The following is an 18,535-nucleotide window of genomic DNA, read 5'->3' as shown; positions in this document are numbered from 1 at the left end:
CACAGTCCCTTGTGGAGGGACTGTGCATGTAGCACTGTGACTGGTGTTGTTTGTGAGTCACGCATACTTACATAACATATTAGTGTTTTACAGTTTGTTGATAAATATAGTTTCACAAACTAGCACTTACTACAGTGATTTAATGATAAGACCTTGTACTTGAAACATTATACCACACAGTGGCACAGATGCAGGAAAAGGGAAAAAAATCAAGTGACACAGTGTACGCTTGGAAGGTTTCCTCCCCCGTTATCACTTAAAGCAGTAATTCACCACAGGAAATGTTTATACATAGCTTGGTTGTGATTTGTTTTAAAAGCCATCTTGCATGTCAAAGATGTTATAAACATGGATTTTGATATACACAGACTGGCATGGCAACCTGAGAGCTGCAGTATGTGGTGCATTCAAAGGTGTTATAAAATCTAGTATCTCTTCTGAGAGAGAGAGAGAGAGAGAGAGAGAGGGAGAGAAGACTCATGTAGACTATAGTCAGTCAACATTACAAAGAAGGCATAGTATAATGTAAAGTGTGTAAGATAAGAAGTGGACTCTGAAATGCTGCTCGAGTGTGAAGAATACAAAAGATGCAATCTAGCCAGGCTGAAGCTCTGCATGGCAGGGATGTGTGTTGCCGCCGGCTTTTGGCCTCCCACCACACCACACCACTTGTGGTGGAAGGCCTATAGCCAATAACATACAGCCGGGCTGATGAACAAACATATGACCCTAGTCATGAAGTTAAAATATAAACTCACATGACCTCTACCTGCAGGAAGTTTCCTTTGTGTGTGTTTGTTTACATGGCTAAATGCAGCTTTCCTGTATTTAGCAAATCATCTTGGTGTGAAGTAGCCATGGTATCCTAGTGCTAATTGTCAGTATTCACAAAGCATAAAGTGAGAAATACAAATTTCATTCTTCTAGAGGTAGCATTTATACAATAATGTCAGTAATTCAGTGAAGTATGATACTATGAAGTATTTTGTAATGCCAGAGAGGTGATGCACAAATACACAAGCAGTGCAGTGGCCTTTGCTTTGTTCAAATTTGTATGGTCTGATTGGCACAGTGTAGTTTAAGTCACCAATTATTTTAGATTTATCACCTTTTGTTCCTGGTACAAAAATTTTCTTGCTTTGTTTTCAGGGTTACGTTGAACCTTAGACTCTTGTGAAGAGCCATCAGAAATTTGAAGCGTCATATTTTTCTCAAGCTCTCCTGTTTTTCTCTTGAAATGTTTGAAAAGTACACGTTTCTTAAATCTATTCATTTTATAAAAATCAAAGTAAGAATTATGTGTTTGAGTGAAAATGCTTTCAAAGGGCGCAAGACTTGACTCTTCAGTATCTTTTGCAATAATAAGAATCCATGATCAACAATCAGTTTCATGCTGACAACCATATGTTCAGGAGAAATGGCATCTGATAAAGAAAATATCAGCAAACAGAAGGTATAAGCTTCAACATACGGTATATGAAGTGTTCATGAGAGACTATGCTTTGCTGACTTTTCTAGTCTGATCGCTTGATCCCTGTGGCTCCACAGTGCCTGTACATCGGCATATGTGAACAATGATGGTGATTGTAATGGCTCTAAAGGCTTGGAAGCCGAAGTAGCAACAGATTCACAATGTACCCTGTGTGGCTCTCTGTCTCACTCAGTTCAATAAAAGGTCAACCCAAGAAGGAATGTGAAGTTCCTGATGGCATCAATCACGGACTGACCTGAGGAGCCGAGCGCAGCAAGGATCGGCGATGCCTCAAATAGTCCTGAATCAGTAAACAGTGCGTTAATTAACCTAGCAGTGATGAGATATGCCAGATCTGGTAATACAGTAACAGATAGCCACTGTCTGTCTTTGTAAGCAAATATCTGCAGCACAAACAAAGTCATGTGTCTTCAATTCCAAGTGTAGCGAGTTCTTCTCACAGAAAAGAAGAGGAAAAAGAAGGAAGTTTCACAGAATCGGTTTTTGCTTTTCTACCGTATGTTCTTGTAAATACAAGCTTAAGCGTGACGTCATAGTTAGTGTACAAAAAATCTTGTTTAACAAAGTGAAAAAATCAAAGTAGAATACATAAAGGTAGCTATGTATATCAAAACTCAAGACTGAGATTGATTTCAATCAGTGTCATGTGGTTCTGCATTTGATCAGACCTTGGCTTGGCTGTCACATTGTTTGCTTTGCTCTGTTGCTGACTTTGGTGCAACTTTGTGTTGGGCTCCAGTTGAAGGAAGTACTAATAGCTTAAGTCTTGTTAGCATAACAAAAGGACCCGGAAATGCGTGTAAATAGGTCCTAAGAATTGATATGTCCTAAAGGAGCAGTTAACCTTTAGTGGAATATTCCTACTGTGGAAGGTCATTTCACAGGACGGCTTAACTTGCTGCCAGGTGCTTTTTTACACATTTGCTGCAAATTGTCCGAATTTTTTATATTTAATACATCTAATTAAATATGTAGCTTTCACACAGTTATACTTATATACAAGCTCTCAACCAAAGCACTACAACACATTGTTTGGTTGATATGGTTGCAGATCACTTGGTCAGCATGGTTTTACTCAATTTTGGTTCCTTCTTCAGTGCCCTGCCCCCCCTTTGCCCCTTCTTATGCTACGCTATACTGTTTGTTGTCCCAAAGTCTACACGATTGGCACTTTTACATACGTCAACACGCACATCTAGCATCTGGTAGCGGTAAATGTCATGGTTGTGTTGACATGTACTTCATGAATGAGAAATATTGCTGGTAAGTTAGTTGCAGCTAGCTCTTGAAATGTCAGAATGCAAAGGTGCATTTTTCATGCACCTTTTTTTTACACGATTGGCATGTAAACTGTAAGTCACTATGCAAACCATCCTAAATGCTGACACAAAATATTTTCTTTACAATAAATATCACAGGAAAAATACAATATCTACCACCAGCACGTTCCCTTTCAAAGTAATCTTTACATTTTGAGTCTGTTAACCAAACTTTTATCCTCATTGTTGATTTTTGTGGTATGCACATAAAACACAGGTGATGTTCACACATATGTTCATCCAGGCCCAGCTGAAACAGGTGCATAGAATAATGATACACACAGGATTTTCCAGCTATCCTGACAGAGTTGAAATATTATTCAGTGACTGTCGCAACTGGTAACTCAATACATGTAGTGTCTGGTCATGGGAAGACAAGTGCACATCAGAGTACTGTTGTGTCCACGTTCTCTCTGTTGTCCTTGCACCAATTATAAATGAGATCATAATTTTTGATCTCATCTTTCCAAGTCTACTATTTCACCAGTACTCAGCATCGTCCACTAGATGCCTGCCCAAGAGGGATTGAGTTACACTTATGCTAACTTGAATTCAAGAAATTTCACCGAGGCTGTTGCCAGACCTGTGCAGATGTTGCAATTGCCGCAACAGTTGCAGAGATGGAATGTCATCAACTGATGCTTGTAAAATTGCATGTCAGAATTTTTTATGAAAGACGTCAAACGTGTGGACAAAGTCCGGACATGAATAGTACCGGTACGCCTTGGCATACTTAAAGTTTTTGAAACATTTTGAAACATGCTTTCTAGGAATTTCTGTGAAAATAATTATTTTCCTTGTTGAAGATGCTTTGTGCTGCTTGCTCTAAATACTCTAGATTTTGTAATGCGTGAACTTTCTTGTTTGTCATCAGACACTACAGAGCAGGCTCATCTTTGTCATCAATACAATAATTCATAGGGTGCACTACTATGTATAAATAACACTCCAAAGATAAGATTAACTGTATTACTGAAATGATTAACTGTCCTGATTCATTTGGCAGATCATCATGATTGCGTTATCAAAACATATCACTGTTACCATTTATGAGTAATTCCAACACTGCAAGCACAGCTCAACAAGCTCGACAGTTTCAACACCTCAGTAAAGCTATATGTCAATAATTAAGTTGCTATCAGAGGGAACTGACTGTAATAAGGGTGATCACTGAGTTGAGAGGCAATACCATTAGGACAGATGGTTGAGATTCTTGCCGGGAATACTAAATCGTACATCCTTTAAACTGTGATGTTGTTTTTCATTTTAGATGTCAGACAGTCACGAGTTATTGCAAAATTTGAGACACTCATGATGATATACCTACAGCATTTTTTCACTTTTGAAATTATCATTAAATAGAAGATTAAAATTATTCAAATAACTTATTTTAATTTGTGTTGTAAATGTGGATATAATAAGTCTGTCACAGCAGGGCTTTGGATCATCTTAGATGTACAAACTGTATGGTTTCTTTGCCCAGCTTCTGGCTCTTAAATGAAGACAGTCCATACTATTAGACTTTAGTTACTTAAAAATCATGTGAATAATTGATTAAATTGACTGTGATTGTTGGGGTTGAACCAACTGTCATGAGTTAAATGCTGAAGGAGAAACTTAAAAGTTGAACAGATATGTTTGGAAAAAATACCTCCTGTTTCAGATAGGTACTGACATTTATTGCGCAAGCTTATGGTTTGAGCTTTTGACATGGTTTTTATGGTTTTAATGGTTTCCTTTGCAGTGTTAGTACGGTAGTACTAAAGTGCCATCTGCGTCATTCGTGCATGTGTAATATTTGATAATCTTTTCACAATTTTGTTCAAATGTGTCACCTTTGCACATGAAAGATCAGAATTAATTAATTAATGAAGACTTGTTTATTTATTTATTTGTAAATTCCTATTCTTATTTATGCAACACCCACATCAACATGTCACACCATCGTAAATGTCAGCGACATAATATTTGCACGTGCTATGCACTGAGTTACAACTTTTTAATGCTTGCAGAGTGATGATGTAATTTCTCATAAACATACCATGAAGTCTGTGTTAGCTAGCTGAGCAAAAGATGACATTTGAAAACAACAACACAGAGTGAATAAGATAGATTGTATCATCTGATGCAAATTAAAAATATCTAAAATAATTTCTATAAATAGCAAATTAATCCCATACATCCTGTAACTAATACCTTGTCCACATGAATGTTACACAGTCCAACGAAATCATAGCATATGGTGTTCAACATGGTGTAGGTCAGGAAAGGTTTATGAGGATAAAATATAAACAAACATTTAAAAAAACAAAATCTACAACCCATCCACTGATATGAATTGCATTGCTGGATGGTTCATGCTTTGTTGTGTAATTAAAGAATGAGAATATGCAAATAGTCAAACAGTAAAGACATTTCGATTGTTGAAGATTATTTAATTATCAAGGACGATATTGTGATGGTATGAGTAACAGTATCCAGTCATTTGCATGTAAATACCATCTCATGGTTAACCTCATCCACTTCGCCATGCCATATCCATAACCATAAAATGAAATGTATCACTCTTGAACTTGCTGAGTGTATTTTATAATTCAACTGCTTTGCTAGAAATTCATCTGTTCATAGCATACTGGTATCATGGTGACTGTACCGGTGTCATGATATGCCAATCTAAAGTCCAAAAGTCTAAGGAAGTAGCCATCACAAACCACTGCTTCAATTTGTCATGTACATGCATTAAAGCGTCGATGTAAGCCACGGGCCTCTTTTTGTGTAAGGTTTGTGAAACAGGGAAAAATGTCTAGTTCATGATAATTGTACATGTACATAAGCAAGCTGCCATTTAAGTGGACATAGAAACTAGTTTAGAGTGGGCGTGCACTTTTGTTTAGTGGTTCACAACACAAGCAATATATCCACCTGTTACCTCTTCCTGTTCATAAGCCGTCCATGTTGTTGTTTCCAAACGCACATGTATTTGAAATATGGCAGGAAACACAATATACATTTATAATTTGTTGGATATTTGTCAATTACATGTTGCTCTTGATATACCGTACGTTTCATGATGTGTTTATATTTTTGCAGATCAATTTTTTGTACATTTGAGGTTACTCTTTCCTTATTTTTCATTGTGAAACAATTTATTACGAGATCAAAGTGCTACCTTCAGTTGATTTATATGGCTATGCGTATAGCTCTATAAATTATAGTATTGATCATTGGTTGTTTCACAAGTACTGTTTTCCAACAGTGCTTGGTGATGTCAACTGAGGCAGTTTAAGTGTTGTCTGTTCACTTCATTATGTGCTATTGCAATTATAATCTGTCTCACTCTGGCACTACTTTTGAAGAAAACCAATCATCTGCTTCAACTTGATCACAAACTTCGAGTCTCTTATTCAGCAGATCAACAGTGGCATTGCCTTCAGCAAATTGCTGAAACATTGAGCACTAAGTTAACCTGAACCATTGTTTCAACATAGTCTTCACATACTTATTTTTAGAACTTTCATTTGAATGCAGACCTACTACGGTAGAAGGGTCTAAATTTTGAAAATATGTTTCCAGTGATGGGGTATTTAGTGAGTCACAATTTCGATGACAAATTAGGATCAAAGTCGCTGATATTATCAAATGTGTGCCAGCGTTGATCCTGTCAATTGCTCATTTACAAATGTACAAACATCGTGTCTTTCAAGTAAAGCAAGGTTTAATTCTGTTTCTCCTCGGCGGGCATCACACCGCCAGAATTTTATCTCTCCCATGTTACATTGCATCAACCTCTCACAAAAGAAAAACATTTCTTTTAACTAAAAATAGGATGACCACGTTGACCCAGCTCGAGGTAAAATGCTGTTATCCAACACCAATCTTGCTAACTATAGTAAGTGATAATTATGAATGGATGGTATTTGATGAACTGATGACATGTTCATGCCAGGACGCTCCAGCTCCAGCGTGCTTGACAGATCAAATGCTAGCTGTGATATCGCAGCGGTACTTGTGGCGTCAAATGCTAGGTATCCTTGTGTGATGTAGACAGATAGAGACGATACCATTTGGAGAAACCTACTGATAAACAGAGTTATTTTAGGTCTTGGTATCAATCTTTAATTGAAGAGCTATGCTGGTGCAGTGATGGAATTAAGCAGTGTGAAATCATCTAAGAAATGTGAATATGTCATAAAATCTATAATCACATTTTGTTCAGTTCAAACACTTAGATTACAGTGTGATAACATTCCTTGGATGGTGGGTCAAATCCTAAGAGTTGCACCTAGTGACCCGCCCTGCTGGTAATCCTCGTTAATCCAGATATTAATTGTCACAGTAGAGATTTCTAAGGTTTAACATGTACATCATGCAGGGATGGAGTATTGCCCTTCTTCGAAGATCTGCAATGGCACCTGTTGGTGGGGGTCAACTGGTCACTTCGCAATGCCAATGTACGGTACAGGGAATGTTTAGAGTAATAGTGAAGGCAGTTTGTGCATAGCTTTTGTTGTAAAAACTTCTTTCCAAATGTCATGTGGCCATGTGTAATCTAAATTTTAAAATGTACATGTAAGGAATAAATATCATTTGTTCATTTCTTTCCAATGCATCCCATCATTAATAATAGTTTGTTTATTTAAACTTGACGTGCTTGTATCTGTAACTTATACCATGTTGCAATATAATGAAAACCACTCGTAGTAGATTTAAAAAAGGGAGAGACTGTCTATGCAAAAACTATCAATTTTATATCTGGGTCACTTATTCAACCATTCTATGGCCAAAATCTTGAATGAGAGTTGATTAGAAGTTGCGGTGTAATCCTAGAACAATGATGTACTCACAAATCAGTGGTCAGTATCTATAGGTCATGAATTAGAATATTTCAACTGAATTGTATTCTAAACTGGTATACATCATTTACCATTGTCAATTAAAGCTCTTGTGAATAGTCCTGTTTGCTTTGTCTTCATGAACTTTCTTAAAATGATAGCCTTTTTGAAAACAATCAACATAGTCATTTATTCTGCCAATAAACATTAATTATTATTTATTATCATATTTGATTTATGACATTTGAAATCAGATCAAGATGTGGAGCTGAAATGGAAAATACAGAATTTTTTTGGGGTTTGCATACCATTATCAAGACAAGTTTCAAAAAATGGATGTAACAGCAGATACAGAAGCGACTTACCCAGGTTAAGTTTGGATTTGTTGTATGTGTGTGGGGATTTTGCTCCGTGAAAATTAGCAAATGCAGTCAATGTGATCTCTAAGATTTAGATGAATATCCAAGAGAAAAACCAGTGTTTGTCTTTCATGAAATATGTCATCGCCTGCTCATTCTGAATTGCTACTTCAAAGATCAAATATGTGACCATCAAGCAGGCAATATTGTACCTCATCAAATATTTTTGTCGATATTCCTACATCCTGCAATTTTCTTCGTACTTTGTTGCTTTTATTTTAAAGTGATCGGTATCAACTTGTCAACAGACTTCATACACACGTAAAATAAATGTTTGTTCGTATTGTTGATGATTGGCTGGAGTTGTACTTCACAGCATATACCATACAATGTACATTGTGTGCATGTGAACTATGCATGATATCAAAATCTGACGCTTTGGTATGCAAAACTGTCTTCTGTGTCATCAAAGGAAGTACTCAAAAAAAAAAAAAAAAAAAAAAAAAAAAAAAAAATGACACAGTATCTGAACGTACAGCTACTGTCCAAAGAAGAAGTACAGAAAATATTCAGTCAATTGGAAATTTTATATTCGACAGTTATTTGGAGTGCCTTTGCAGTCAACAGTGACACCGATTATCACAATGGTTATAGAAATTGCCGAAAGGTGTCCCTAGCAGTGACAGTTGTGTGTGTTGTCAAGAACGGGAAACCGGATAAGTTTACAGTGTAGATGGGCCTGTCAGGAGTCTTGAAAAGTAACAGTGGATACTGACCGCTGAGACTTTTCATCTCATATTTGGCTTATGTCATCGTTGAAAGATGTGAAATATGTCATTGAGGCATCTAACATGAGTGTTTGTGCACAGACATGAAACCAAACACCCCTTTGGCAGCAGTTCACATTTCTAGATGAACTGCCGTACCTTCGGGGCAATCTCCTGTAGATATATCAGTGCAATGTATAGTTTACAGCTATCTTCAGCTTTTTGTGCTGCATTAGATATGCTTTCAAATCAGATTTACCCCAAATAGGAACCTGACTTCAAATTGTTAATTGGATCAGATTATGTTTTTTATCTTAAATTACAGCCACTATTTTTTCTCTGTATGTCATAAAGACTGTGTATTTGATGAAACACAGTGTTTATAAAGTGTAAAATTATACAAACTAAAAGCAGACCAGTTTGTCAACTATAGCGCTAATATCTTATTTATCAGTTAATTTTGTCATGACATCGATAATGTACTGGACAACCACAGGCTTCATGCTAAGGTCTGCACTGTGTTTGGAAACAATAATCTTTACTAGTTACAAGAAAGATAATCCTTTGTCTTGAATGTCAATATAATTGTATCAGAACGAACACTATCCGACCTTACCAAACTTTATAAATCAGAAAAATCCATCCATCAAGCTGCTGACCAACGATGCAGTCACACTGGAATTTCATCAAAAGTGCCAAAGTAAAAGATTTGGATATTGGTGAAAGTTACTTGGTTTATGACTGTGCCAGAATGACAAACATTGGATTTGATTTTATTGTATGATTGAAAAATAATTAATGAGAAATATTACTATTGAGATTAAAGTAGGCAGCAAATAGTGATTTAAACTTCAGTGGAAAACAAAGGTTTGCAAAGTGTGTATTAGATAGTACTTTCATAGAACGATTTTAGTGGGTGTCCTGCATTATGAAATATGCCCAAATACAGAGTGGGTATGCCATCAGAGTCAAACACAACTTCAAATGTCACCTTTTAAAAGTTTCTAGAAGTAATTTCTGTGCATAAGCAGATTCCTTCCTGTTGTCTTACTGTTGAAAATCTTTCCACAATATACCGTATGTAGCCTAGACCCTACACTTCGCTTTCAGCCTTCGCCACACTCCTGGGTGAAGGCCGAAAGTGAAGTATAGGGTCTAGGTTACAAGATATGTTATTCTGTGCACATAATTGTCTTATTTTGTGTGGGGTCTTCTGAATGATGAAAATAGCTCAAAGTGTACTGAACTCTCATATAAACATGTACAGGACGCTGGTAAATCAGATTAGCTGCAGAGTAGTACATGTAATCCACTCAGGTAGCATTATCATTTATGAAACTCGCAAATTTTTTACATTCAGATTCAGAATGTATTTCCTTTTGCCAATCAGGGAATCAATGCTGAGTGCCCCAAGTATGCCATCCTTTAAGAATGGGCTTGGGTTTAGGGTGTCAGCAGCATTAGCACTTCAAATAGTAACAAATAGGCAATTGTGAATTCCAAATTGCGAGGTATCACAGCTACATCATAACTCTTCTACAAGTTTGTATTTATGCACCGCCCACATGTCTGGCTTCTAGCAATACTACTACCCCAAATTTTACAGACATTTTTTTGACGGGATTACTTAACCCTTGGTGACATTCAACCAGTAACCTTGAAAAGCTGTGTATATTTTGCAGAACAAATGTACATAAGTTTGACCTCAAATGTTGGTCATCTGTTGTCACGGGCTAATACTTTTTCTGACTTAAATTATTATACATTGGGTCACATCCCTGATTCCTGGTCTTGTAGCAGCCATATCATGTGACATAGAAGTCGGTTGATGGTGGGCTTGCTGATAATGTGATCTGATGTATTTCCTTTGTCATGTACGCCACATTTGTCTTGGTCAGATCCGTAACATTATGCGGTCTTCGATTTCATTTGTACACACACTGTCAAATTGTAAACCAGTGATGTTTGCACAAACCTATGCATGTGCCTTCTACCCGCTTTTAAAAGCTATATGACTCAACAACATTCTCTTTGATGCAAAAACCCCATACATATTATATGTACCAGTAAAGGGTTGAAGCAAAGTAATTTGTTGAAATTCCTACATTTAGCTCATATAGTTGATTTATTTGGTAGGAATGAGGACACATATGCATCCTGGGTCTGAAAAAGGAGTTCGATCGATTTGCAGCAGCTAGAGGAGTGTCCAACAAGTCAACATATAAACAGAAATGGACACTATCAAATTTTGGCATTTATCACCATGCAAAGGAGAAAACTTCAATGATTAGTTTCATCAGCTGATAACCAGTTGCATACACTGGTACACTCCCAAATCCCTCTGTCTCACTTCAATGCAGATAACTTGTAAAGGTTAATGACCTCCTGGCCGGGACTCCAATGCAGACACAGCCCACTGCACTGGAGCAGACTATTCACATAATCTATATGTTGTATGCTCTGGCATTCGATACACAGAGAATCACTGGAAGACAAAAGATTGCTTTCATCTTCAGAGCTTGACTGCTGTAACCTTTGTTTGTTGGTTGATCTGACATTTAGACATCTGACATTAAAGCATTCATCATGACATGGAGATAGCAACTTTTGTTGTATACTTCAATGTACATATTAAGGTGATGACGTCACCAGGGCTTGACTCATCACAAAGTTTTCTTTTCACTGCAGTGCATCCATTGCAATATATAGACCATTTCAAAATTAATGTGAAGTTATATAGACTCAGTTCCAAGGGATTTTTGAAAGAATATTGAATCGTTTCACTATTGACATAATTATTATGATCAGTGAGCAACTTAAATCAGGGAAGTCACGCCAAGACTTGCTGGTGTATCAGGATGTTTATTTGCATAGTACATACCTGTACATGTACATATGTACATTGTAGTTGATTTGCATTCACAAGATCATCTACCAAATGTAAAAGTCACCTATTTATGTACTGTTTATTTTTATCATTGGTTCGATACTAATAACTATCCAGTATGGTGCATGAGTTCTGCCAGAAAAAAATATTAATTGACTTTCTTATGAAGTAAAACCCTCACAACCTACATGTACCACTGACCTGTGTCACTTGTTGTTTGTTTATTCTCGATTTTCTCTTTTTAGCATGTTTGGTTGTAGAGTTTGCTCTGTTGTGTCCAAAAACTGGGTACTTTTATTTGTATATTTGTTTACTGGTACTATAAGTGATCAGTCTCAGATTTTTTACCAGACCAGTTTTAAAATGGCTGCTGGTTGATGAAAGCCAAGGAGCTTAGTATGGCACCTAGAGTATTGGTATATATCACAGAGAATGGCAAGTTAGAGCTGCTCAGTTGTCATAGGGTCAGTTTGGTTATATTTACTGCACTGGTATGTTGTATAAAGCTTAGTATTGTCCGGGGAAAAAATATGTCCTTGTTTGACCTATTGACACCCAGATATGCAAATTAAGCTTCAGCTTACCCACAGCACCCTTACAAGGTTGTCTTTGATTGGTCCACTTCTGTCCACAATGTTGTCAGACTAATCTGTGTATTTGTTTATCCCTTGCATCTTCAAATCATGACAGTTTCGTTGTGATGACAATGTTACAAAGCTCTGCTAGGATCATGATGAGATACGGTATTTTAATGCGGAAGACAGGTGCAATGGAAAAACCAGACGGCAATAGTTCATGAAATTTGTAGTACGCACAAACATTTACAATTCTGTGTGTACCAGTACTTCATGTGTGCTGGTATGTTTGGATGAAAGCCCATCGGTAGTAAACTGCTCTCCTTAATGATTTAATTTCATTGTTTCTATTCAAAGAAATGCGATGCAGCTTTCAGAAAGTGTTGTGTAATCAAACTGTGGCATGTTGTTGCTGCCCACTGTGTAGTCTCAAACAATTCTATTTTTAACAGTCTTCACCGTCACAAATGGGAGATTATTAACATGATGAATCATTGAAATACAAGCACAAGGAGTCTTGAGTGTGTATTGTAAATGGAAAAACATTTTCAATTGTGCGTTCAAGATTCAAAATAGCATTTTGATCAAGGTAGCATGTAGAAAGAGCTTTTGAAATGTTTCGAGTGATTATAAGATGGTTTGATCACATCCATCCTTACACAAGTCAGGGTGTCATGGTTTTTAAATAGCGCTGATAGCGGTACCGTTCTGCGCATCAGCCAACTGATTCACACCTTTGTGTACTATAGGCGTTTCCAGACTGGTGCAGTAGGACTGTGGTTTAACACTTGCTTCTACTTCCCTTGTTGAAACTGGCTGGTTTTTTGTGCTTTGACAAAAATTTGCAGTTTTTGACATTTTGGATGTGAGGCTACAGTTAGCTGACAGGGGCTTAAAAATGTTGTGTTCTGTGCAGCAAAACATCTCGTAGTTATGAGGAACTTGTGATGGCTAATTCAAATTGATTATTAAAATTTTCTTGCCAGTGCTTAAGTTTGATTGTGATAATACAATGAAATTTTTCAACAGTATGGTAGTGTGTTTATAAAAAACAAAATCCTTTTTTATCTCTAGTAATATACATGTAGCTTGTGGCATTGCATGGACGCTGAGGATGCCAATCAAAGTCTATGCCAGAGGCAGACACACAGTAACTATATACACCAACCAATAATAAACATGGAGTTGCCACATCCAAAGATATAGATAAACCACACCATCCATTACACATAATACCCCATTAACTGAGTCAGACTGTGGTTTATGTGACTTGCTACTGGTTTGTTTATGACTACCACAGCAGGAAATGTCCTTGCATGCAAAAATGATTCAGTGATTCATTGAACTCCAAAACAACCAGGAAATAGCGCTGTATACTGTAATTGTTTATGTCATATGCCACATTATATGTTAGACGTATCTTTTATATGTAAACATTACAAGTACATCACTCCTTTGGTAGATATTTCTTTTGTATAAATTTTATAAATAAACTACAAATGATTTGTAGTTTGGAAGCTGATGTCCTGCAAATGACTCTTCTTCCAATAAATGTTTTTCAGATCTTGTGTTAATGTGGATCGTGTATTACTGTACTGACATTTTACTTTTGTTATTGAAATAATAATGGAAGCAGTTTGTAATCATCTTATTCAAGACTCCGTTGGTACAAACAACCAACCATAGAACGACTGTTTACAGTGTTTGAAACCAGTGTTCCCAAACTATGTACTTATTTTCCCCAACTTCACAAGAACGTTGAGACCTACATGTAGTGACACCACAGAGACAAGATCATGTCTAGTGACATGTATGATATTTCAGGGATCTTGTAGATGAATTTTAAATCTTTATAGAAAAGAAATCCATTGGTTTGAGCTGTTTTTACCTTCTCGTGTCTATTTATAGACAGAGAAGGTATTAGAGTTGAAAACCAGTATGCTGGTGTCAACTTCTTCCGTCTGTCAAGACTTCCGTCTGTCAAGATCCGTTGACGTCATGCTATTGTGATGGGTCATATCATAAACTGGTGGGGGTGTTTATGGCTCAGGTTGAGGTGTAGGAGAACAATTTTGAGCTGTGACAAAAATCAAAAGGGACTTAGTGGCATAGCCACAGTGTTAAGCCTTTCTCCAAGGTTTCTTAGTTGACTACAATCTATTACAGACTACTGAGCTGACGTTAGGGGTACTCACTTTGTTTGCTCACTCTGTGAGCGCTAGTGTTTGGTACTGAGTTGCGTGGATATCCCCTCATGGCCTCACGTGATCTGGGCCTGTTGCATAAACTGCAGATGATCATATGCCTCTGAGTCTGAAAACGGTCATTGTGTAAGCCTGTCGGCATTTTCCTTGCATTTTTTCTCATTTAATTTTGCAAAATATCGGCGAGTACCTCAATATTTCAAGATAACTCTTTCTTCCCAATCGTTTCCTGGAGTTTCAGAGTCATATGAACGAAAATGAGTGAAAGTTTTAGACAGGAAAAGCGGACGTCGGCCATGTTCATTGTTTACAGTACAAGCAGAAGTTTATGTGGAGGAAATAACTAACAAACACTGTTCATGATGCCCGCCCTCTAGAGGCAGACCTTCCTATATGAAGTACCACATTTGATGCTTGTGGAAAGCTTGACCACACAAAGGAGCATCTTAAACATTTAGAAAATGACAGATTGAAGGTATTCTGAAAATGTCAAATACTGAGGAAAAATGTGCAAATATTCAAAATAAACAGGTTAACTGACTGGTCAGCTATATTATAAAAAACAATGAAAATGTTTTATGATCAAAAGTTTTTGAGATGCGCACATTTTAACAAATACAGAAATTATTAACATTATAAATATAAGACCAAACTATTTTTTCAGGGATGGGACAGGTTGGAAATGAGGGGTGAGAGACAAAGGTACTTCTATTGCTGCATGTGGATGCAGCCACACCATTTCATTTACAGCATACTTATTCACTGTGTTGTGTTCAAGTTCCATATTGTACTGACTGTCATACAAGGATAACATAAGCAAATCAAATCAAATTAGAAAAGGATCAATGCTGTTGTGTGGATTTTGCGGAACATGGCTGATTTTAATATTTCGCCCTATATATTTGGTATCCGGCAAAGGCATATTTTGATGAAAAGTCAAAATTAACACTACATTGCTGACAATATATGTTACCGTTTCTGCATGAACTTTTCTTTTTTTAATTAAAGTATAGTAGTACTTCGAACAGATTAACAATTATCGTGATGTCAACCCATAATTTTACATCACAAAGACAGTAATTCTGCCAATTTTTTTTGTTTTTCAGTCATTTTATAAATTTTGCGCTGCACAAGATGATTGAACAAATTGCAATGTGTGAATTTGTAAACTCAAAGAATAAAAATCCTTTGGTCACAGATTAAATTATTTATTTGAAAAGAAATTTACTCTTAAACATTTTTAGCATATATTCTTTACACAGTCATGTATTTCAAGGAAAATATGCCTATTAAAAACAGTAATTTCTTCACTTTCAATTTTTTTTCAATACTATGACAATTATCGGCCATGAGGTTTTGCAAACACAAGACCAGATAAGCGTTTTTCATCATTTCCACAGGACTCTTTGGAAAATCCATTAAAAACAGTTAAAAGTGACTTAAAATGATCACTTGGTATACATTTAATTTACAGATGCCAGGTTGTGTATATCACATGCACTCAGGTCAGTAGGGAAGTGCGTCATTACTATTTTGGACTGTTAATTCTTATTTCTGAATTATTTAACTTTTTTCCACATTGTTAGGCAGTTTATACTGTAGCTTAGAATTTTTTTGATTGATGTATTTAATCATCTTTTGGGTTCTTTGGGTCCATATCCCACCTCATGCCCCTACATCATCAACTATTTACCAACAACTTCATGCCAACAACCAATTACCTGACCTGGCCACACATTAGAGAAGGTACAGCGTCATTGACGGTATTTTTGTGTATAGGGATTGTACTTTTTATTATCAAAACAAAATCAATAAAAAAAATAGATACCATACTAGTTAACATTCCATAAATTGAGTATAAGTATCAAAGCTAATTTCATAGTTCTACTTTGTGTTTTTGTGTCTTTCAGTCATTTACAATTTCAATGGAAGCTCTGTCAAACATGGGTTGTCACTAGAAATTGGAGAGACAGTTCAAATACTCGAAGAAGATGGACAAGGTAAGACAGAATACCACTTAGACAGTTATCATATCAATTTTGCCACCAATTGTGAAATATGTGTACTGGTTCTTTGTACTTGTATTCCAAACAAGGAAGATCTTGTGAATCAGTTGACCCAAACAAAGTAATGTTGACCTTCATTGAGAAAAGAATCAATGCTATTGCTAAGGTCTTCAAATCAAGGTCTGTGTTGTTTATCAAAATAAACGATGTGTAAACATTCAACAATTTTAAGACCTTAATAAAACTTTCTCCACAATCTTTCTTTGCAGTAGCTACATGTTTGAAGTAATCTGAGGACACAATTGTTCTGATTAATTTGATTTATGAAGTCTGCCAGGTTATACTATCACCCTGTTACAATATATAACTTTAGTTTCAAGTGCACAGTAACACAGGTGTAGAGTAACACAAGTGTAGATGTATGCAAGATTTACTGACATGCAAGATATGACAAAAAGTTTCTAGCATTGAAGTGCAGGACTTAATTGCAATGTTCAACATATGAGAACCAGTACATGAATTTGAAATATTTGTCATTTGTGAAATTTGTTCCTTTTCTAGGACCCCCCCCCCCCCCCCCACACACACTCTCACAAATAACCCCAGAAACGCCATTCACTCAACAAAAGTTGTTTTGAACTATTAACCAGTCATGTGAAGGAAATGAGCCGGTCTTGCCATAAACAAATTTTTAAGTTCTGCAAGCTTTCAAGTGTTTTCTGTATGCCACACAATTCCCCAGGCTGATTTCATATTAATCTCTGTCAGTGATTAAAAACGGTGTCTCCATACAAGGTCTGCTTAGCTTAGTGTGTTTCAATGTGTGCATAGTCTGTAAATCTTGTCCACTGTATAGGCAAGGTCAATTATGAATACCCATGGTGTTTTGATAGTGTTTTCAGTCCAATCTCTCAAGGCTATCCCAATAGCTGGCATATTTATTTTCTTTCAAAATAATATGTGACAGGAAGTGAGAGAGTAAACATAAATTTTTGGTGATATACAGGTACTCTACAGTGTGTATCATCCATGTGAAAATAAAGTTGAAATTATTAAAAATCAATATCTGTTTTATGGCATGATTGCTGTAAGTATTCTGTATATCTTCCAATTGAAAATGTACAATAGTGAAACTATCATTAACTGAGAATTTAATCACAAGGCAATCCTGATAAAAAAATTCAAATTTAATTTTTCTGATGTCTTTTTCATGGTTGCATTCAAGTCTGCAAAACTAAATTGACAAGTTTTTGTGGAATAGAAACTATAGTCTTGAAAGAGACAACCAGCAAATTCGACCTTGGCTTGATGTCCATTTCTACAGCATGCATGCTGTGACATACCCGTGTACGCTGAAATATCTCCCATGCTTGCAATACCGAATCATGTCAGCCTGGCCAAGGATATACAGTGAAAACACTGGGCCCCTACAGAGAACAATGTCAATGTATCCCTAGAACAGGATACCTATTGACTCAATGCCCTATAGACAGAATACCCATTGAGTGAATTTCATCACTGTTTACCTCCTTTCAGAGGTTTTATTCAGTTGTAGTATCACTGCAATGTATAGCCTGTAAGTCAGAACACCAGCCATTCAGTTTGCTCAATGGTTCAATGCATGTAGGTCAGTGACTTCAAGCTCAATTCCAGTGTCATGGTCAATGTGTTCTTTGCAAGTTCTTAGACAGAACGCGTACCTGCATACCTATACTGGTACAGCTGCTAAATTGTTTACTGGCCACTCAGTGCTCACTCTAGTATTTTCTCATGAGAAAACTGTCAATACTCTAACTGTTGATGGTGCAGTTAACAGTCTAGTGTGTCAGTTTCATTGACAGTGTTTATAAAGTGCCCGGCAATTATAATAACTCAAGTACTCCTATATATTTCATGCCAGTTTTGCAGAGGTTGAGATGTTTAAGATACTCTGTCAGTTCCAAAGTTGTTTGTTCAATGTTTCAGAAGGCATAACTAGGCTCTACTAGTTTACATCTGACCATGTGAAAATGATTAACACAAAAAAATAAAATAAAAAAACATACAAAAGAAAAATCAACAAAAACTATATAAACGTAACCTTAAATACGAGCT

General features: G+C 36.4%; 1 protein-coding gene across 4 annotated transcripts in view; it reads left to right on the top strand.

Annotated features, from left to right (window-relative positions):
- Window positions 1-18,535, top strand: part of LOC139134897 (dedicator of cytokinesis protein 3-like) — a 69,335-nt gene that overhangs the window by 1,262 nt on the left and 49,538 nt on the right. For all 4 annotated transcript variants that reach the window (XM_070701985.1, XM_070701983.1, XM_070701984.1 and 1 more), the window contains exon 2: window positions 16,346-16,435. In XM_070701985.1, coding sequence (XP_070558086.1) covers window positions 16,346-16,435 — 90 coding nt within the window. The remainder of the gene's footprint in view (window positions 1-16,345; window positions 16,436-18,535) is intronic.

This window comes from Ptychodera flava, chromosome 6 (genome assembly GCF_041260155.1).
Source record: "Ptychodera flava strain L36383 chromosome 6, AS_Pfla_20210202, whole genome shotgun sequence".
NCBI classification, from domain to species: domain Eukaryota; kingdom Metazoa; phylum Hemichordata; class Enteropneusta; family Ptychoderidae; genus Ptychodera; species Ptychodera flava.
The sequence above is the reverse complement of the archived record's forward strand: the minus strand, read 5'-3'. Positions and strand labels throughout refer to the sequence as shown.